At 47.3% G+C, this 20926-nt stretch overlaps 1 protein-coding gene across 1 annotated transcript in view; it reads left to right on the top strand.

The window, feature by feature from the left end:
- Positions 1-20926, top strand: part of LOC111145147 (heat shock protein family A (Hsp70) member 12A) — a 150566-nt gene that overhangs the window by 9684 nt on the left and 119956 nt on the right. The window contains exon 2 of the mRNA XM_022499835.1: positions 4533-4620. Coding sequence (XP_022355543.1) covers positions 4533-4620 — 88 coding nt within the window. The remainder of the gene's footprint in view (positions 1-4532; positions 4621-20926) is intronic.

Raw genomic sequence — 20926 nt, 5'->3', positions numbered from 1 at the left:
CTTCAGCATATACACCTTGCGCTAGCTTATCCTGTCTATTTTTCACAAGATACGTAGGTAAAATTGTCAGGTTTTTAATGGCTGGTGTCTGCAGCTAGTCGTTTGGGTCAGTCATCTTTGTGTTGATTCTCAAGTGCATCTGTCTCAGTTGGATGTTTTAAACTAAGCTGAGCTCTGGAAGGCTTGGATTGGAGGAAAGGGACTGTAATCCTGTGTTACGCAAACTGGAGAGAGACAGTATGGTATCGTTTCTTGGCTACTTAGTGCTTTCTGACTTTCGGAAGAAAAGGAAACTTGGCAGCATGTAATTCTAAGAAAATTGTAAGAAACAAAGTAGAACCCAGCTCTTCTTGGGGGCAGGGAAGGGGTGAAGTCTGCTTAGATGGCTTCCGTGTTGTCTGACGTCCTCACAAACCCTGCGGGTTCAGTGTTGACTGAGAATGAGCCTGTACATTCCACCGAGGGAAGAAGGAGCAAAATCTTTTTCTTCCCTTAGCCGGTGGTTCTGTTAATTCAGGAGCTATGAAGCAGATTTTAAACTGACATCATTTTCTAACTGGAAAGTTAAGTGCCCCTTCTATCTGGAATACAAACATTTCAACAGGTCCTGTTGCGCTTGATGTGAACTTTTTATTCCAGTGTAAAGGATCTTAACGTTTCTGGGTGTTAACTTTTAGGGAATACATAGCAGTAGCAAATAGAGCAAACACTAAATAAACAAAGGGCCTCAGGTTGAAACAAATGTCTGTGGCTCTCACGACATAAGTACATGCAAAGATCTGATCATGAAAAATGTTAGCTTTTACCCTAGAGAACAATCACATTTTAGCCCCGGGGTACAGCTCTCACTGCTGGTGTGAACATTTCACCAGTTAGGTATGCACGGACACAGGAATGATGCAGCATTTTAAAATACATTCTTTTCTTCTTAAACACATGCCCACCATCTTGACAAACGCTGTTTAGTGCAAAGTTCAAACACACGTCACCCAAGGTTAATTTCTACCTTGTGCAGTCAGGTGGTTTCAGACGTGCTTTGAGGATCCGCATGGGCAAGGAGACGCAAATCCCCATTTTGTTGTCTCCGCACTTTGGAATTCTATTCAGACCTCTTACATTGTGTGCAGACATATGAAAAAGGAGGATGCAAAAGTGAAACCAGTCCTGGAGCTGCTGTCAGCGTGGACGTTCTTTCCACTGACCGTGTGCTTGTTTGACTTGTTTTTGTCCTCTTCACACATTTTTTTTTTCTCCCCCCTTCACACATTCTTTTTCTCCCCCCTTCACACTGTCCACCCAGGCTCTCTCTGGGAGTTCATGCGGAGGACACCAGCCTGAGCACCAGCAGCAAGCACCCCCCCCCCCAACCCCAGGGCCACCTTCCTCACATTCCTGCTTCCTGGGCCATCTTTTGCAAGGGGTTGGGATTCCAGCCCTGGTGGTCCAGGCTCTCCTAGCTGTGGCTATAGGGACTTAACCCATTGACCGCCTGTCTAATAGGCAAAGCTGTTAGAAATAACTGTGTGGTTATATTTACTGCTTATGTGTTTCTGTGATAGGAATCGTCTTTATAGATAAGAAAATCATAGAACCGCGCAGAACTTTTAGGTCATTTAGTTCCACGCTGTCATTTTACACACACACACACACACACACACACACCCCTTCATCTAAGCAAATAGAAAAACCTCTAGTTGCTGGCAAAAAGCTGTCAACATAATTCTTCTATTCAGGAATCAACTTATTTAATGAGTTTAAATTAAAGATTTTTAAAATCCTCTTTGTTATGGGTAAAGGAAAAATACCATTTATGATATACAGTTAGTGTGGTTATTTTGGTATAATACGTGTAATTGTCCCAACTGAATATCTGGCATATTCTGACAGCATTACAAGACTTAAAAATCTAAAGTCTAAAATTCCTAAATTCCGAGAAAAAAGTGCTGCATCTGTTTTGGGTTGTGGATCTCGTACCGCGGCCTCTCAGAGGGTTAGCTGGAAAAAGTTCTGTGGCTTTCCTCAGATTTATAATTTTAAATGGCCTTTTGGTAGCTGCGTTCTCTATACCCTAGTTTGTCAAGTAAGCCGGCGGATGTTTTTGCCTTCTGATAAATTACCATAATAAACATGTCTGCCTCCCTTACTTCATCTGCTACAAAAAATATTCAGGGCTTATCCGGCTGGAAGGTGAGTCACCTGAGGCTTTGTTCCCGAATTAGTAACACGGCAGGCTCTCATTTAGCAAGTTGTGCTTCTCACCAATTAAAAGGCAAAAAGTTTCTCTCTTTCCCTCAGATAGAGACTTAAACTTTCACCTGTCAGAGGAAAATGAAACCGTCACTAACCAGTGTTTATTTTGCTGGCGGGTTCATGCCTAAGACAAAGTGATTTTTTTTCTCCAGGTGAATTACTCCCCACGTTGGCGTGGCAATGACTAATAAAGTATTTATGAAAACGCAAGTGTGTTGTCCCCACTCCCACAGTGTGTCACTGCTGCCGCCAAGTGACAGGTCTGAAAAAAATATATCAGCAAACCTTAAACAATTAGAGCATCGATTCCACTTTGGAAAACCAAGGCCCCCACTCCCTCCTAGACAAAGATGCCTTCTCCTTATAGGATGAGAACGCAGAGGCTCTCGTAAATCCCTCTGACCCATGTAGCCAGCCATCCCTCGGAATTTGGGGCTTCTGAGACAAGAATGGCACGGTGGTGAAAATAATGTCTTTCCCTGAACCAACTCCATCTCATTCTGGCGTTGAGGGGAGTTTTTAGTCTGGTTAGTTGCCCACAATCGCACACAACATCCTCCTGAGCTACAGGAGGGAGCAGTCCCTGTCTTAAAAATCGAGTAGACACACCGAGAACTTGCAACTCTGGGAACCCGCGAGTGCTTGGAGACCTATGCAAAGACCATTCTCCTGAGCAACCTCATTCTTGAACTGGGCTAAGAGCTTTCAATTGCTGTGACATTTTCAGCCAGGGAAGGGAGTAGTTGTTGCGGAGAAATGTTTTACAGGCAATTACTTTATATTATCAACAGAGCAATTCCCTGACCAGAGAGGGGCCAAAACGATCAAGTTAAATCGTGAAAGAGAGAAAGAGCGAGCGGGAGAAGGGATTCATCTCATTAGCAGGTGCCAGTGCGGCAGGCTCTGCGGCACACGGTGTCACTGGCCCTTTAAGACGGCGGCTGCGCTCCCTCCGCCGCCGCCGCCCCCTCCCCCGGAGCTGTTGACAGGTCTAAACCTCCCGAGCAGCCCATTGTGGCCACAGTAGGAGGCACCTGCAGAAAATGTGCCAAAACCAGGCAGGGAGCAAGAGCTTTTCAATAAGCCCCGCAGCTGGAGAGGAGAAGCAACACTAAACGCGCGGGCGCAGACCAGGCATGTGATGGGAAAAGGGGTCAAACCCAGACACCTCCTATCGGCTTTCTGAGCTTTCTGAGCACCGTTTGGTTCAATTTGCTGACATCTTCTAGCTGGCTTTTCTCTATTTGCTTAATATGCTGAGGTATTTAGCTTAAAAGCACTAAATACTCCATCACGAGGAGCTCTTCCCTCCCTTTCCCATTTACTGTTATTAAGGACGTTTTCCAGTATTTTCTCCCTCTTTCTGCTCCAAACTAAGATTGTTTTCTTTCGGTTCTCTCTCTTACTGCTACCTCGCAGGCATTCGCCACCACATGCTGCAGGCTTGATTTGACTCTTTCTGAATTCAGGGGCAAGTCAGGCTCTCCCAATTTGGGATCTGGGCTGCCTTAGTAAAGCACACATTCCAGCTGCTATCAGCACATGTCTGGAAGATGAATTGCATTTCAACGCAGTAAACCTTTGCTGGGCATCTACTGTGTCCCCACCGCTGTCGTAGGGACTTCTGGAAATCCCGAGATAGACAGATGTGCCTCCCCTCCCCTACTGCTTAGGGTCCAGCAGAGAGGCCAAAGAGCTGATAGGACCATGGGTTTTAGGAATTGGTCTTGCACCCATGCACTTGTCTTTGTGGTACTTACAGCCCTTTGGAGAATAAGCTGGAGTGGAGGTAGGGCGGGGGGGGGGCAGGGAGGGATCTGGCATGTGCTGGTGGTGTAGTGGCTTTGTCTAGTCTCTCTTGAGAAGCAAGAGGACAGAGTCTCACTAAGCTGAGAACCTGGCATCATGCCTCAGTTTTGGCAGCTCTCAAAGGTCTGGAAATCCTTGCCTTTACATGGGGCTTTCCGGCTCGCATGATATGTCCCACATCTATTCTTTTTCCCACTGGAGGTAGTAAGGCATTATCTTGGTCTTACAGATGAAAACATCTGAGACTCAGCACAAAGCACCTTGCCCAAGGGCACACAACGAGTGGGTGATAAGTGCAAAGGCCCTGAGGAAGCTGACCCCTCTGCTAACCACCTTTACCTTTCTGCTTCCCTTCTACCCTGTGCGGCCTCTTCCACCTGTCTCCCAGCATGAACACATGCTTTGAGAATGGCGCAGAAGCAGACAGACAAAGGGACATTTTCACAGTGAAACTCTTCTCCCCCTTCCTACAGATGGAGAGTGTTGGCGTGTACGGACTCTGTGGGTGTGCAGCGAAGAGCAAAGTGAAGTGTGATTCCAGGTGGGAAATACCAGCTTCAGGTAGGAAAGGAATGGATTTGTGCAAGTACCAAACTGGCGTCGGAAGTCGTCCCCCCACCCCGCCCCCAGCAGATTTCATTCCTTTGGAGAGGGATGAGGCCCATTTCTAGCTGGTACAGTTACCCTAAAGCACATGCAAGATATTTGCCAAACCACTGCAGAACATCTGGTCGTTCAGAGCGCTGACGAGTGGTAAGAGGCATGAGAGCATGAGTATTTCAGAAGCACCCTTGAGTCGGGAATTGAAATTATTTCCCACCTACTCAGAGCTTGGAAAATGGGCAACAGCGGACATCTACACTCCCCAGCACAGCTGCGGAGCGGGACCTGGCTGGGTGCACTCCTGTCCCCTCTCTGCCCGGGCTCCTCCGGCTCTGGGGCTTGCGTGTGAGAGTTCAGGCCTGTCCCGAGGCAGGAAGAGATGGTCTCGGGCTCCTTCAAGCTTGTTTATGCTTTAACATGTCTCTCCCCACAGAGGACTGGTCCTCTTCTTCCTTCTTGCCCAGTGCCTCCCTCCAATTCTGGAGGAAACAAGTGGACTATTCATGTAAAAAGAGAAAGAGTGAGCTGGGGGGCGGGGGCCGGGGTGGGGGGGATGCCACCGACAAACTCCATTGAAAGCCACTGGCTGTTCATTTACATTCACACTTTTTAAAAATGTTAACTAATGATGTTAAATGGTTTGCCAAAGGTCCTGGCAGGTCAGTTGTAGAAGTGTCATTTCTGCCTAATTAGGGCTCTTGTGGCTGCCCGGGGCCTCCCAGTGCAACTGGTGACAAGCCGAGAGCTGACAGCTTCAATTGGTACCAATAGGAAGGTTGGACCCGTCCTGTTTTCCAACTCAGCCAGGTGTTTGCTGAATGGGGGAGGGGGCCTGGGGAGATCTGAGCGCTTCCAGGATCCGTCTTCTTTCACTGCTGCCTGGCAAGTCCTCTCCCTCTGCCTGTCTTGTCTTGTGTCAAGGTCAAGAATGGGCTTTGCTAAATCAGCAATTTGGGTTATCTCTGGGAGGTCATTAGCAATCCCTGGCCCAGACATTTCAAGTGGTCTCAGACCCCAGATGCTAGATTTTTTTTTCCCCTCCCTAAAATCAGAAAGTAGGAAGAGAAAGGGAAAGTTTTAGGTTAAAAAAAAATAGTAGGACGAAAACAAAACAGACCAAAAAAAGACCCAGAAAACTCTGCATAGCCCTCAGAGTGTTAAGCTTCTGAAGGCATTCATAATAGGAAAACTGCTAGAAGAGAAAACAGCTAAAACATCCAGCTCGATGCTTTGAATGTTTTCCAGGGAAGACGGTAATGAAAAAGAAATCATGTAATGTGCAGCTGGATGTTGCGTGCCTGTCACATAGTAGGTGTTCAACAAATAAGTTACTGCTGATTTGATTTTTCAAGGGAGAAATTTTTGCCTGGAAAACAAAGAGCAATTGGTAGAGACCTGCTTTTTCCACACTTGCTTTACTTGTTCCTGAAATGCTCTTTGAGTTCCTCAGTTCATCCTAAAATACATGCTAAGTTGCAGTGCCACATGAGAGGTTGATACGATTATTTTATTTCAGTTTTTTGTTTTTTCTCCCACTTTTTTTTTTTTTTTTTTTTTTTAACAACTTAAGCAATAACTACTTGGGAGCCCCAGGCTGCAGCAGCTAGAGCAAAGAGGCCCTCCCGTGGCACTGAGAGGACACCTGAGTGCAGAATTTGGCTTGGGCACACTGGCGGGTCCTGTGGGGGGTGACAGCACTCCCTGTTCGTCCTGAGCTGGACACACCCACACTGGAACACGTGCAAACACACAGCGTGCATGTCAGTGGTCCGTCTAACAGGGAACGGCAGGATTCAGGCATGAGCATCTGCGGGTCATGCTTGTTAAATCAAAGGGGGGAAAATGCATCAGAAAAAAAAAAAACCCACATTCATTTTATGAAAATCTGAAGACCAGATCCAAAGAGGTCAGTTCTGGGGAGGAGGAGGGAGACTACAGTCATAGGCGTCTGAAACCGGCAGTTTCCAACTCTCTGTCCCGCCTGCTGCCTCTGTTATCTCAGATATGGAACAGTGAAAATTGGGGTCAGAAAGGAGACTGTTCCCATCTGTTGATTTTCTCAATGGCGGGGAATGAATATCAAAGGAGATGGCCTCTGTGGGCTCACCAAGGGAATACCTGGTCCTTATCAGGGCCCACTGGCAGTCAGTCCTCTCTCCGTGGCGCTAAGTCCTCCGTGGCTGGAAACCACGTCACCATGTTCTCTTCAGACCCAGGACAGACAGACGCTAACGGAAGGAATTCATAGTATCGCCTCATAGGCTGACCTCGTGAATGCTATGTGAGCAAATGAATCTAGATACCTCCAGACAGTTCAGTTGCCTGTTTCCAATTTTCCAGGGACCTCCTTGGTCACTGAATGCCCTCCAGGGGTCCACTTTGCATTTTCGTCCATTCCTTTGGTGCTTGGCACATGTTCATTTTCTTCTCCTTCAGTCACCTTCCTGGTTTTGTCCTGGGATATGATTTTGCTTCTAGTTCCAGTACGGACCCCCACCATGGCTCTGCCTCCCCTATCTGCCTCTATCCGCCGGACGTGACCCGCCACCCATAATGGCTGTCTGCGGACTTCGAGGGCAAACATGTTAGTGTCTGGCTCTCAACGAATGCTAAGATGTGGCCACTGAAGCCCCTCATAGTGGTTAGGAAGGTGGATATTTAAAAATTATTCTGTAAGATATTAGTGGTAAAGAAAGACGTTCTTGCAGCCATGAAACCAGCATGGGAAATAAGCCAGTGATTTAGTATATTGAAACAAAGCAACAAAAAACTTGAAGACTTGTGAACAGAGGAAAGAACATACACGTGACAGCGAGTCTTCTGTTTGGTGGCGTTAATATATTCTGGTGGTGCTCGTGATAACTGGTCCTCACAATGGCAAAATCATGTTCAGTTGGATATTACCTAAACCTTTCTGAAAGCAAATCTGATTTCGACATTCCATTGTTTGAGGCTTTCTGATGGCCCTTTCAGATCTGATTCTGGCTTCTCTTTGACCTTGAACCCTTACTCTGCTGTGCTGACCTGCTGGCAGTTCTCAGGACCTGCCAGGATGTTTCATGCCTCAGGGCCTTTGAACAAACTCTTTTTTTAATCCTTGGAATGCCTTCTCTCCCTATTGTTCTCCTGACAAACACCTATTTCTTATACCACCTCCTCCCTAAAGCTTCTCCTGACACCCCTTTCTTTCTTGTGCGCCCCTCTTCAGAACCTCACAGTCTTTCGAAGAAGAATAATAGTTGTGATAATAAAAGCTCCGTTTTACTGAATGCATTCTGTGTGCCCATGTCTGTGCTTTTGCTAGTTATACCGTTCATTCCTCACTGCCCTGTGAAGAAGGCGCTGTTGTAGATGCTCATATCACTAATGAGAGCCTGTGGCTCAAGTTGTGTGTTGACGGTCACACAGCTTGAACATGGTGGAGTGGGACCTGAACCCAGCCAGCATGATTCAAGCACATATAATAACCACCTTTGATCTAGAACCACCGAGCCACGCGGACTCCCATTATAAGTGGTTGCCATGCTGGTGTTTGGGTTTTAGAGTGTCTCCCCTCTGGCTGGTGAGCTCATGGGTGTTGGTGACACTCTTCGCTAAGTCTGTGTCTAGTGCCGAGTGTAGGGTAGCACATGGCAGACACTCTAAATGTGGGTCGAATTTAACAAAGTTGAATGGAATTGAATTGTACTATATATTTATGCGTATGTGTGAGTATGTATATATTCTCTCTCCTGCCTCTCTTATTCTCTGTGTGTTTTTTATATATACATATATATGCACACTATACATACATATATAGCTATGTACACAAGATATACATATGTATATATAGGTGTATATACATAAACAGACATATATGTATATAAAGAGATTACAAGGCAGGGAGCGAGAGAATCAGTCTCAGCTGAGAGGAATACACATGCATTCCTGTCTCTTTGACTTCGGTTGGTGAGTTTGTAGTCTCTGTTAACCTCGTTGCCTCGTAGCATGGGTGAGACAGTATGTACCTTGGCCAGAGACTCCTAAAACCAGACCTTGAAGCTCTCCAAGTTCTGCTCTGAGTGTCCTATTATGGTTAAGCCTAATGGTTATCAGAGGAGGCGGATGTCTGGGTAGAAGGGCATTTTTGAGGTTTTGTTTTGTTTTTTGGTGTTTTTTTTTTTTGTTTTGTTTTTTGGGGGTTTTTTGGCTATGCATTGTCTCAGGTATAGAGATGAGTCCTACTTTGTCCAAACACTTTTCTTCATCATTCGGTCTTCTTGAGCCTGAGCTTGTTAGTGATGGTGAGCCTGGGTCTGGTTCTGTCCCGTAAGGTTCTGTGCATTATGCAAAGGGCAAGGCTAAGACCCAGCATAGAGAGTAGCCTTAGCACAAAACTGAAAATCTCTCTTAGAGCTAAGAGGCACCCATCTGATCTGGAATGTTGGGTGAGGATTCAGTCATAGCCAGTTCAAGGGCAAGAAACTCCCTCCCGGATCCTGTGCTCATATGTTGCTTGCTTGCAGAGGGAGACAGTTCGTGTGGCATTTATAGACAGGTGCCCATTCGTCACACTTATTTTTACCCTACATGAGCATGAAATCCCAGTTTTAAAATCAGATTCCAGAACTCAACAAGCTGTCAGGTTCTTACTGATTTTCTAAAGTAGTTCAGTGGCCCTTGGTGAGCCCTCCCTGCTGTCCTGTTGACTCCCTTCCTGCCACTGACCAGTCATACCCTTTGCTTCTCTCTCTGCTCCTTCGCTCCCTTCCTGGAACCCTTCCTCTTGGCCTTGCCAGCTCCTGTCCATCCTTTGAGAGAACCTGGTTGGTTGATGGGGATTTGACCCCTTCCAGCTTTGCTACGTCATTGAAGGTCTTGTTACTCACTCCAGGCTTCTCTCTTGATGTGCAAAATGCTTTCAGGGTGTAGAGCCTTGGAGGAAAGCAGGGGGAAAGTTAAGACCGTCTCTCGTGCATTTTCACCAACGGAGTCCTGATGGCAAGCTGACTCAACCGGCACTTCGGCAAGACTGGCATGTCTGAAGTGTAAAAAAATTTTTTTTTGAGTATTTGCCAACTTTTAGTGTTTTTCTATTTTAAAATAGGGCTTTGTGGTTATATGTAAAAGTAATTTTTCCGAACTATGCCTCTGACTGTCCTTGGTGTATCATTACATTCCTTTGGGCGGGCAAGCTGGCTTGGACACGGGACCCCTGTAGTTGCCCAGGCCCTGTGCTGGTTTTAATGCTCTGATGTTGCCATCGTGAAACTTGTAATAACTTGAATGAGGGCTCCTGCATGTTCATTGTGTCCTGGGTCCTGTAAGTTATGCAGATGGCCCTGCCTTTGGGGTTTTGTGACTCTTCTGACTGGGAAGCGTGAAGAGACAACGTTAAAACCTTAATGTGAATTTGGTACCACCGACCAGGAGGCTGCGTGAGAGTCTGGGTGCTCTTTAAGGGAGGAGTTCTAGGCTGAAGACCGGAGGGTCTGGAAGGGTGGAGGCCCCTGAATGCTGAACTTGCCAGGGATCAGCCGTGCCCAGCGATGTTCTTAACATCCGTCTACAAAAAGCAGGGAGAGAACAGTCTGTGGTTCTGTAGTTGATGTTCAGAAAGCTTCCTGAGAGAGCCCAGCTTTTCACCTGAAACTCCCAAGTCATTTGGCTAAGAATTTCTGCTTGTTTGAAGTCTTCAGAAAAAAATCTCCAGTGAAACACACCAACGCCGGAAGTGGGCTTCCCGTTTTCAAAATGTGCGTGTATACGTTCCCATCGTCGCTCTTCTTGGTACCTCCTCTTGCTTTCCTAACTTACTGCCTTATTCGGAGAGGGACCTGGAGATGCACATATGATGACATGTTGGGGTGATGTATTTGAGAAACAGGACTGAAGGGAAAATAGGGCCAAGTCAGAAGGTGAGTCCGTGGATGCGTGCTGTGAGGTCTTAAGGTGTTTTTAAAATAGGGACCATCCCTGTGTCTGTCGGCCTCCACAGTGATGGGACAGAAGTGTGTGGGCAGCTGTGGGGAGGCGGGTCCCAACCGGGGCTGCACTGCTCCCCACACCTGGTATTTAGCCGTGTCTGGGGAAGGTCGGTTGGGCTTTCTAGAACTCTGTCTGCATGAGGGAAGAAGCCCTCTCCCAGGAGGTCTCAAGACACAGTCCCTAGCAAAGCTTCATTTGGAGGAGAGGGTGACTCCGAAGGCTTCCTGATGTCTCACAATCTGTCCCCCATGACTGCCCCGTCCCCCAGTAGCTCCAGTGACCCAGCGGCAGCAGCAGCAGAGCGGTGAGCCCGGCGCTGGCAGTGCTGGTGGCACTTGCATGGTGGCGGTGGCACCAGCACTGGCGGTGGTGGTGGCACCAGCACGGGCGGCGCCTGTACCAGTGGGACATGGCACCGCGGCTTTGAAGTGGATGATTGGACACAGCAGCGTCGCAGTGGGCGCATCAGGTTCCATGTGGATTGGGGGGCAGGTGGCTGGAAGTGTCCTAGCGTGGGCTCTGCCTGCAGGGTTTGGGCAGGTGACTGAAGCCTGGACTGCGGAGACCATGGAGAGAGAGAGGTACTGGAGGCTCCGCGGGAGGATGAGCCTAGCCAGTGGAAGATGGACCCCATTTTTTGCCTTAAGATAGAGTATCCCAAGGGGAGATAAGGGCTACAAGATTTAGAGCATTTGTAAGGTAAGATCCAACCTGCTGATTAGGAGAAGCTCGCTTCTTCCCTGTGTGGGTAGTTGAGCACACATTCATTCGCTCCTGTGTTCATTCAGTGATTGGGTCAGCAAACATCAGTGGGACCTTCCCTAGAGTCTGAGGTCAGATTATTGGCTTCTGAATCTGTCTCTACCATTCGCCAGTCTACAATCATGACAAAGTTAGGTCATGAAAGTTAGGTGATTTCTCTAAATTCCAGTTTCTGTGTCTCTAATATGACTTGTGAATAATAGTAAGTGTCTGCCTCATCGGGTTATCTAATGCATCTGCTTTATCCATTCATCATTGATGGATGCTGGGGCTACTTGGGCTGTCCTTACTTTGGCTAGTATAGGTAATACTAGTACTAATACTAATGCAATAAACATTGGGGTGCATGTGCCCCTTTGAATTAGTATTTTTTTATCTTTGGATCAATAACTAGTAATGCAGTTTCTGGATCGTAGGGTATTTTCTGTCCTTTTGATTAGTCACCCTCATGGGTGTGAAGTGATACATCATTGCATTTTGATTTGCTTTTCACTGATGCCTGTAGATACTGGCCTATTGGCCATTTCTGTATCTTCTTTGGAGAAATGTCTATTCAGATTCTTTGCCCATTTTTTAAAAGTATTTTATTTATTTATTTATTTGAGAGAGAGAGAGAGAGAGGAAGGTCAAAGAGAGAAGCAGACTCCCCATGGAGCTGGGAGCCCAATGCAGGACTCGATTCTGGGACTCTAGGATCATGAGCTGAGCCGAAGGCAGCTGCCCAACCAACTGAGCCACTTAGGCGCCCCCTTTACCCATTTTTAAACTGAGTTGTATCTTTTTATTGTTTGTTTATAAAAGTTCTTTATATATTCTAGATACATACTCTAGATGCACAGACTCCCTCATCAGAAATATGATATTCATATATTTTTCTCTCATTCTATATATTGTCTTTCTGCTTCTTTGATAGTGTCCCTTGATGCACAGAAGTTTTAAATTTTGATTAAGCCACATTTATTTTTTTTTTTCCTTCTTTTTGCTTGCTCTTTTGGTGTTGAATCTAAGAAAACATTGTCTGGTCCAAGGTCACAGAGATTTAGGTCTATTTTTTCTCTGAGTTTTAGCTCTTCCATTTTGGTCTTTCTTTCGTCTATTTTGAATCCAGTTTTGAATATGGTGTGATAAAGAGGTCAGTTCATGGTTTTGTATGATATCTCGCTGTCCTGGCACCGCTTATTAAATTTACTCTTTCTTTCTCCCACTCAATCGTCTTAGCATCCTTGTCAAAAATCAACTGACTACAAATGTGAGGCTGTATTTCTGAACTTTCAAGTGTGTTGCACTGATCTGTCCGTCCTCATCCAGTACCATACTGTCTTAATTATTGAAGCTCTGTAGTAAATTTTGAAATTACAGATTATGAATCTTCCAACCTTGTATTTATTTGTCAAGGTTGTTTTGGCTATTCTGGATTCCTTACATTTCCATATGAATTTAGGATCAGCTTGTCAATGTCTATAAAGAAGCCAGCTGGGATTTTTATAGATTGTACTCAAACTGTAGATCAATTTGGGGAGTTTTGCCATCCCAACAATAGTTAAGTCTTCCTATTCATGTACATAGGATGTCTTCCCATTTCCTTAAGTTTCCTTTAATTTCTTTCCACAGTGTTTTTGTTTTCAGAATATAAGTTTTATCCTTCTTCTGTTAAGTTTATTCCTAAATGTTTATGGTGTTGTAGGTGTAATTATCTTCTTAATTTCATTTTTTGGATTGTTCATTTCAAATCATTTTTAAAATGTTGTCCTTAAAACCACTGGAATGTGCAAAGTGGGGTGCAGCTCACACTTGTGGATACGATTCCATGAATATAATCCAAGATACAGTTGTGTTTTTGTGTGAGGGGCTGTCGTGGGGTGGGGTATTCTGCATAACATCAGACTTTTGACTCAGGCCAACAGAATTCCATCATACTTTTTGAAGTCTTCTGCTACTCTGTCATCTTTCCCTCACTCTATACCTGGACGGGTAGCACTGAGAAGCTACCTCAACCCATTGTCAGTAGGCTATGAGATTGATTTGGACACTGATTCTGACCCTGGTCATGATATCTTTGTCCTTCAGCCTGTCCCCAAATGTAGTGAACACATCCTCTTTGAAGTTTTCATTCAAGCCAGTGATAAAAATGTTCAGCAGGACTTTGCCAAGGATAGAGGCTTGAGGTCCTGAGTTCAGAACCTCTCTCTGAGATCATTGAATTTCAGCCCACAAATAACAGTATCCAATCAGTCACCAAGCCACCCAGTGGTCCTTGTACCCAATTCAGTAGTCCCTGCGTCCATTCCATATGGTAACCCCATTGAACTTATCAAATGCTTAACAAATCAAATGCTGAATTCCTAAATCCTTGATCTACTTCATCTCTACCAGTCTGGTAATCCTATCAAAGAAAGAAACAAGATTTATCTGACAGAGTTGTTTCTCTGTGAACCTGCAGTAGGTCCTGGTGATTCCTGCTTTCTATATGCTTGTAAACCATAAATCTCCTTTAACAAGTCATTCCTGAATCTGCTGCACCAGACTCACTAGCCAGTTATCCTCTTATGATAAGAGAATTAACCTTAGGTGAAGAAACAGGATTACATGTATTAAAGTCTTGCATAAGGCTGGTGAGTGCGAGGGAAGTCTAGAATCCAGGCTTACGATGACCTGTCCTTTGCCCCCTCCACTCATTGTGGAGAAGGTGCCTATGCGGACGATGACAGAAGCAAGTGTGAACGTGGGAAGCTACTCAGAAGCTCCATGTCCTCAGGTGAACTCACAACTTCAACTTTCTATGTCCGAAGTGAAATACTGTACCCACGCGTGATGTGGTTGCCTCAGCAATGACCAGAGGGTGAGAAGAGCGTGAAAAGGAGTCTTTGGAACCGCATCTGTGGTATCATATTATCTCATTTAATTCAGGCTCCTCTTTGTCCTGAATTATCCGGATTTCATTAGTTCAACAAGCATCTCTCCACTCACCTTGTTTTAGGCCCCACGGTAGGCTCTGAGGATCCCAAGATAGGAGAGGCACAACGAAGGTTTACAGGTGTGTCCAGCATGATAAGGCCCACAGTGGGTCCTGTGGTAGACTGACTTGCCGTCCGGTCCCCGGGGGCCCAGGGCTTCCTCCCATGCAGTCAAGATGGCCAGTGACTCAAGTGAATCAATATGGAACCACAAACCAGCCAACAGTTGCTTATTTATCATGTATTCTATCATAATTCTGTGCTCTGGACATTAGGATACGGCCGTGAATAAAACATAAAAATTCTTGCTCTTATGGAGCTTACACAAAGAGTGTGTTTGTGTGTACGTGGGGGTATACACAAATCTTAACAATTGTGTCAGATGATCTAGAGAAGGACTAAAGCTGAATGGGGGAGAGGGAAGGGTGGGGTGGACATGGGGTTAGAATTTAAAGAAAGAAGTCCAGGGAGGCCTCACTGAGAAGGTGACATTTGACCCAGAAGAGGGTGTGTGAAGAAGTCATGTGGGTGTCTGAGGGAGGAGCATTCCCAGCAGAGGAACAGCTAAGGCAGAAGTCCTGAGGTAGGAGTCGCCTGTGCGTTAGAGATCCAGGGAGGAGGCCCCACAGCTGGGGCACGAGGCCAGGTGGAGCCTTGGAGGTTGGCCAACTTCTCCTCTAAGAAGCCAGGGGCTTGAGTGAAGGAGTGGCACGATCTGGCTTGCATGTTTGAAGGATCGAGGAGGTCATGCTCTGAGTACACTTTGGTGGGGCCTGGGGTGGGCAGAGGAGAGGCAAGGAGGCCTGTTAGGGAACTATTCATTGCAAGATAACAGAGACAGTGCCAGTTTTCAGCTCAGGGTAAAAGGAGTGGCAGTGGGGAGATCCAGACAGAGGCTGGAGGGGAGGTCCCAGGATTTCTGGAGCCTGGATGTGGGATGTGGCAAAGGGAAGGCAAGAACAACACTGGCACATTTGGTCTGAGCGCATGGAAGGATGGAGTCGGCAGGTACTGAGGTGCAGACAGCTGGTAAGGACAGGCTTTGGGAGGAGAGGGGGCAGGTTTGGGGCCTGTTGACTGGAATTATCCGTGAAACATGCAGGGGGAGGTGGGTGAGCTCAGGCTGGAAATGTCAGTGTGGGAGTCCCGCAAGGAGAGAGTGTGGATGGGAAAGAGATGTCTGTGGACTCGAGCCTGGGCCGCTCCCATATTTAAAGCTCGCAGAGAGGAGAAACAGCCAGGGAAGAAGTCTGGGGGAGCTGCTCCGTCAGTGGCAGAGGGAAAGCAGATGTCCTGAAAGTCAAATGAAGAAGGCATTTCTGGGAAAAGGGGGAGGTCTCTCCTGTCAAGTGGTGCAGATGGGTCACGTCCGGTGAGGACTGAGGGCTGACATTTCCAATCTTTGTGGCCACATCAGTGGCAGAAACAACAGACAGATGCCACTCTGGGTCCTCGCGTAGGCTGGGTGCGACCTGTGTCCCTCCAGGTGATCACAGTGACTGTCCTCTGCACAGATCCCCAACTCCACCTCCCACCTCTGTCATGGTCCCTAAAATGGCAAAAATGAGTCTCTTCCTCTTTGATATTCCTGTACCAGCCAGGGTCCCGCTGACCAAGATGTTTGTTAAAATGCAGAAAATGTATTATTTTTCCTTGGTTTTTCTGTATTTTGCTGATTTAGGCACATTTGTCTAGTTCTAATGCAGCTGATCCATTACACCCTATCTCAACCAGTAAAAACATTATTTCTAAACACATAGGATCACATACAGCTCTCCTCGTAAGGTACACTTCCAGTACATGTATTATTTAATATAATGATGTCCCCCTATTGTCACTGTTCTCTGGACAGCTCCTACCCATCCCAGGTAACATGTAATGGGGATCACTTTTTTCCTGTTTATTGGGGTAAAGAGTGGGTGGATCCAGGAAACCTAAGAAGTGGAATCATATAGATAAAAGGGGGGTGGGGGGCTGCACGGTGGTTTATGGGCATTTGGGGCAGAAAGGATGGCAAAAGCAGAATTTGGGAGCTGGGAAAATGTGAGTTTGGAACCAGTAAATGACCACTGTGAGTGAAATATAGACTCCCAGGACACAGGACCTGGGCTGCCCCAGGTGGGGCTACTGTGAGGAAGAGAAAAAGTCAGGGGCCCCCAAGTCAGGGGGACCCTTTCTGTAGGTCTTTCCCAGAGAGAATGGAGCTAAAGGACCCAGTCAGCTGTGAGCCCGGGTGAGACCCAGAGACAGGAAGCAAGGGCCAGCGGGCGTTGAAGGCTGGTGTAGGGTTAACAGACTTGGCAACGTGCACCCCGGGGCGGGGGGCTGCCGGCAGGTGTGACTGCTGCTCCAGGGGGCTCACTGGGGGGTGATGGAGGGAATGTCTGCCCACCATGAGGCATTCGTTAGTTTCGTTTTAAATTTCTATCCCATCAAGACTTCACACTCACTGACTGTATGGACCCACGACTTGTGGATCAAGTGCTGCCACGTCCCTCGTCCTAGCACTTCTCATCCCTGCTGGGTGCATTTTCTGTCGGGGACATCAGGCCATCTGTCTGTGTTGTGGGGACGTGCTGTGACACTGGTTTGGTGGGGGCAGAGCGTGGAGATGCACCTGAGGTCTCCTTCCCAGTGCTGCTGCAGATACACTGGGTGTCGAGCAGCCCAGCGGAATGGAGGAAACGCATGGGTGACTTAGGGTGGGGCTCGCTGGGCTGAGGCAGAACCTTTGAGGGTCCAAGAGGGGCAGGAAGGCTCTCGTGGGTTCTCCAGGGGATGGCGCTCTTACGCCGGGGCAAGGAGTCCAGACCTTATTCTGTGGCTTAGGGAGAACTACCCAAGCTCTCAGGGAGAGGGCCAGTGTGATCGGGTTTGTTCCTACTTGGAGAAACCCATTGGGAGCGTGTCGCAGGGGCAAGTCGGGGGTGGGGTGGGGGCAGTGGACACGGAGACCATATGGGGCTGACTAGCAGCCCAGGTGGGAGACCATGAGGTCCTGGCCCTCAGGGTCACTGCAGAGGACGAGGGAGCTGGAGATGAGGGTCGTTGTGGAGGTCGGGTCAGCAGGCATGGGTGCCTGATTGGCTGCTGTGTGACATCAGGGAGGGCATGCCAGGTGTCTGACCCAGGCCACCGAATCCATGCTGTGGCTTTCAGCTCCTGCTCAGAGAGCAGTGAGATGGTCTCACACCCTCTTCATATTCTGCACATTATCTTGAATGACCCACATTTTTGAGGCAGAAGTATTTGGAGCAGGGAGGGACATAGGGAAAGCGAGCCTGAAATATTTAAACAATGATCTCGAGTCTCTTCATTCTGTCGGCAGCCTGTCATATCGCGAGGAAAGCGGAGCACAGGGAGACCTTAAACAGAGTCATTATGTAGAGATAGAGGGTGCTGTGGCCTGCCCTGGATTTCCTGTGCCAGAACCATGGAAGCAGTCAATAGAAGAGCAGCCTGTCCCTGAGCTTGACTGCATGGGGAGCGGCTCAGCTAAGATCCCCGCAGACGCAGATGGCTGTGTGGGGGTTAGTGCCGAGCACACTAAGCCGCACCTTCGCTCCTATTGTCTCTGGAACTCCATTGTTTTAAGCAAGCTAGCTTTGTCGTCAGAGTTCATTCACTACTGACAAAGCCTCTGTTAGAAAAAATCAGATCTTAGAACCTTCTAGAGAGCTGGAGAAAATCACAAGCCGCCAGTAGTGGGGGTGCCAATTCCTGATCCCCAGACAAAAATGGCAGGTAGGGTTTCTCCATTTGTTAATTGTTTAAAAAAAAAAAATCTAGATGGGGCATGGGGGAAGGAAGAGCCTCAATAATTATTTCATCCTGCCAGACCCCAGAATACAGTTTAAAGTTAACAATCCAGACGATTCTGGCAAACTGTAGATCTCATCGTCCGCATTCAACAGTATGGTTGATGGAAGGGAGGAGACACGTGAAACAGCCCTGTCATCACTGGAATGGCTGAACTAATATCTCGGTTCTGTTTTCTTCCGGAGACTGGGTTTTTTTTTTTTACCCTCGTTGACCGATTTGGGAATTATTTTAAAACAGCCCAAGGATTGCTTTCCCATTGGGAAAATAAACTCAGTCACAGTAAAACAGCCGAGCAAGTGGGTGGTTGGAAGCATTTTATAACTTCCAACATCAAGAAGAAATATTTTAAGTCCAAAAACTGTGGAGGATTTGAGGCGGCCTTAAACTTGGCCTTTCTCAATAGAAAGACTTCTGTCACCCAGAAGAGAAGGAAAACCTCCATTTAAAAAACATGACTCCAGCGAGCAGCAGGTTTTCCTGGAGCCCACAGCCCCACAGGCCGTCTGAGTTCAAGTTCATCGGCTGTCGGGCTCACAGCCATCTCCAAAGTCTGAAAGGACCTGAAGCTGCTAAAAAAAAAAAAAAAAAAAAAAAAAAATTGGATAATGTTGGCTAACTGAACATAATAAAAAAAAGAAATAGGGTAGGAATCCAAGTGCTCAGGTTCAAAAGCAGACCTCCTACACTGCAGACCTCCTCCAGTGCTGGTTGGCTCCGCACCTCCGTCGTGCCTCCATGCAGCAGGTTCAGCTGTGATCTCGGCTTCCGCGCTGCTGTCCATGGGAGAGATGGTCTGCTGATGGTCTGCCCGTTGTACACAGAAGTGGAAGCTGCTCCCTTCTAGATGCATCCATTTTCCTGACAGTGTGGACATCATGTTCTCTTACTAAGGCTGCCAAATGCACAGCGTGCTTACGTCACAGTAAGACCTAAGGCAAAGGGCCGCTTTTCCCATCACTATCGCCACCAGCCTGCTCCCTCTCCCACCAGACTATGCTTTTATTCCAGAAGGCAAATGTCGGATTGGGAGGGAATAGGCCCCCTGTGTTTCTGGCCTGGATGGATGGTACCACCTAGGGAGGGACAGCAGGGTGGTACAGCGGATGGAAGACAGGCCCCACGAGGAGCTCCAGGCGTGGCCAGCCCTCTCAGAACGCTTATGGAATCTTTTCTTGGGATGCCTCTCAGATATCACTCCTGTGCCTAGTGTACATAGGAAGAAAGGCCCAGAGGTCATGTTTCAGAGCCAGACCTGCATGGGGGCGACTTGATCCCAGAGTTGCCACAGCGCCTCGTAATGGATGTGAAGATGTATAGTCTGGATGGAGAGATGAGGGTGGGGGGGGGTGGCAGGCTGACCCCTTGTTTCAATACCTGAAGGACAGGGGAATCAGAATTGGACTCCATATAATGAAAGGCCCGTTAGAACTTTCCAGAGGTGGACAAGCTACCTTGCTTCAGGTATGAGGGAGGGCGAGAGCTTCCTGGGCCTGGAGGATTCGCAGAGGCTGGGTGAGGTGATTCCGGTCTGAGGCCCCTCTGGCAGGTGGAACAGGAGTGCAGGCAGCAGAAGGAGCCCTGAGGGCCTGAGGTGACCTGAGGGCTAGGAGCCCTGGCCTGAGTCTTAGGGGAATTGAGTGTGGGTGCTCTGAGGCCCACATAGCCTCAGCCTCCTTCTCTGTCTTCTCTCTCTCTTTTCACTCTGCTGTCTATCTCTCATTCTCTCTCTCTGCTTCAGCCACTCTCCTCACTCACCAAACTGTAGCCATACCAGTGTTTCTGTTTCTAGAAGAGGCCAAGTGCTTTCTGGCTCCAAAGCATTTTTGCATAAGCTGCCTCTGCCTTCTGTTGTTCACATGACCAACTCCTGTTCATCCTTAAGATCCAACTCAAATGTCACCTCCTCCAGGAAGTTTTCCCTGACTATCTCATCCCAGGCAGCTCTTTCCCAGTTGATTTCAGTCCTATTTTCATGTTTGTTTCCCTCATGGCACTAACTTCAGTCTGTGATTATCCTCTTTGTTTTTTTCTGTGCAGAGAGTAAGTTCCACGGAGGCAAGGCCACATGTGTCTTTTCCATTAATATGTCCCGAATCCCTTAGCACAGTGTTGAGTATTTGTGGAAGGAATGAGTGAATGACCTTGACCAAATTACTGTAACAGGTCTCACTTTTCTAATGTATTAGATGGGGTGGAACTGTACAGGAAATTTAATCAGTACAGTGGTTCTCAAACTTGAACATGCATCAGAATCATCTGGAAGGCCTATAAAAACAGACTGCTGGCCTCACCCGCAGAGCCTCCACAGGTCTGGCGTGGGGCCAGAAATTTTGCATCTCTAATGACTTCCCAGGTCATGTTGATGTTGTTGGCCACGGAGCCACACTTTGGGAACTATTGGATTTGACTATCTGCAGGTCCCAAGACACTCATTTTCAATTTTTCCAAATTGAGTAAATGAATATGAGAGTGCTATGCTTCTAAAAACAGTATATTTATTTATTTTTAAAAGATTACTTATTTGAGAAAGCAAGCCAGCAGGAGCAGTAGGGAGGGACAGAAGGAAAGGGAGAAACAGACCCCCGCCGAGCAGGGAGCCCAATGCGGGGCTCCATCCCAGGGCCCTGAGATCATGGCCTGAGCCGAAGTCAGACACTTAACAGATGGTCGGAGCCACCCATGCTCCCCTAGAAACAGTATTATTTAGATACAAGGGCTATTTTGAACCATTACTTTCAAGCATAAAAGGGGAGGGGGTT

The sequence above is a fragment of the Enhydra lutris genome, unplaced genomic scaffold (genome assembly GCF_002288905.1).
Source record: "Enhydra lutris kenyoni isolate GAN:26980312 unplaced genomic scaffold, ASM228890v2 scaffoldscaffold12, whole genome shotgun sequence".
In the NCBI taxonomy this organism is placed as follows: domain Eukaryota; kingdom Metazoa; phylum Chordata; class Mammalia; order Carnivora; family Mustelidae; genus Enhydra; species Enhydra lutris.
Note: the sequence above shows the minus strand (reverse complement) of the source record. Positions and strands in the feature narration are given on the sequence as shown.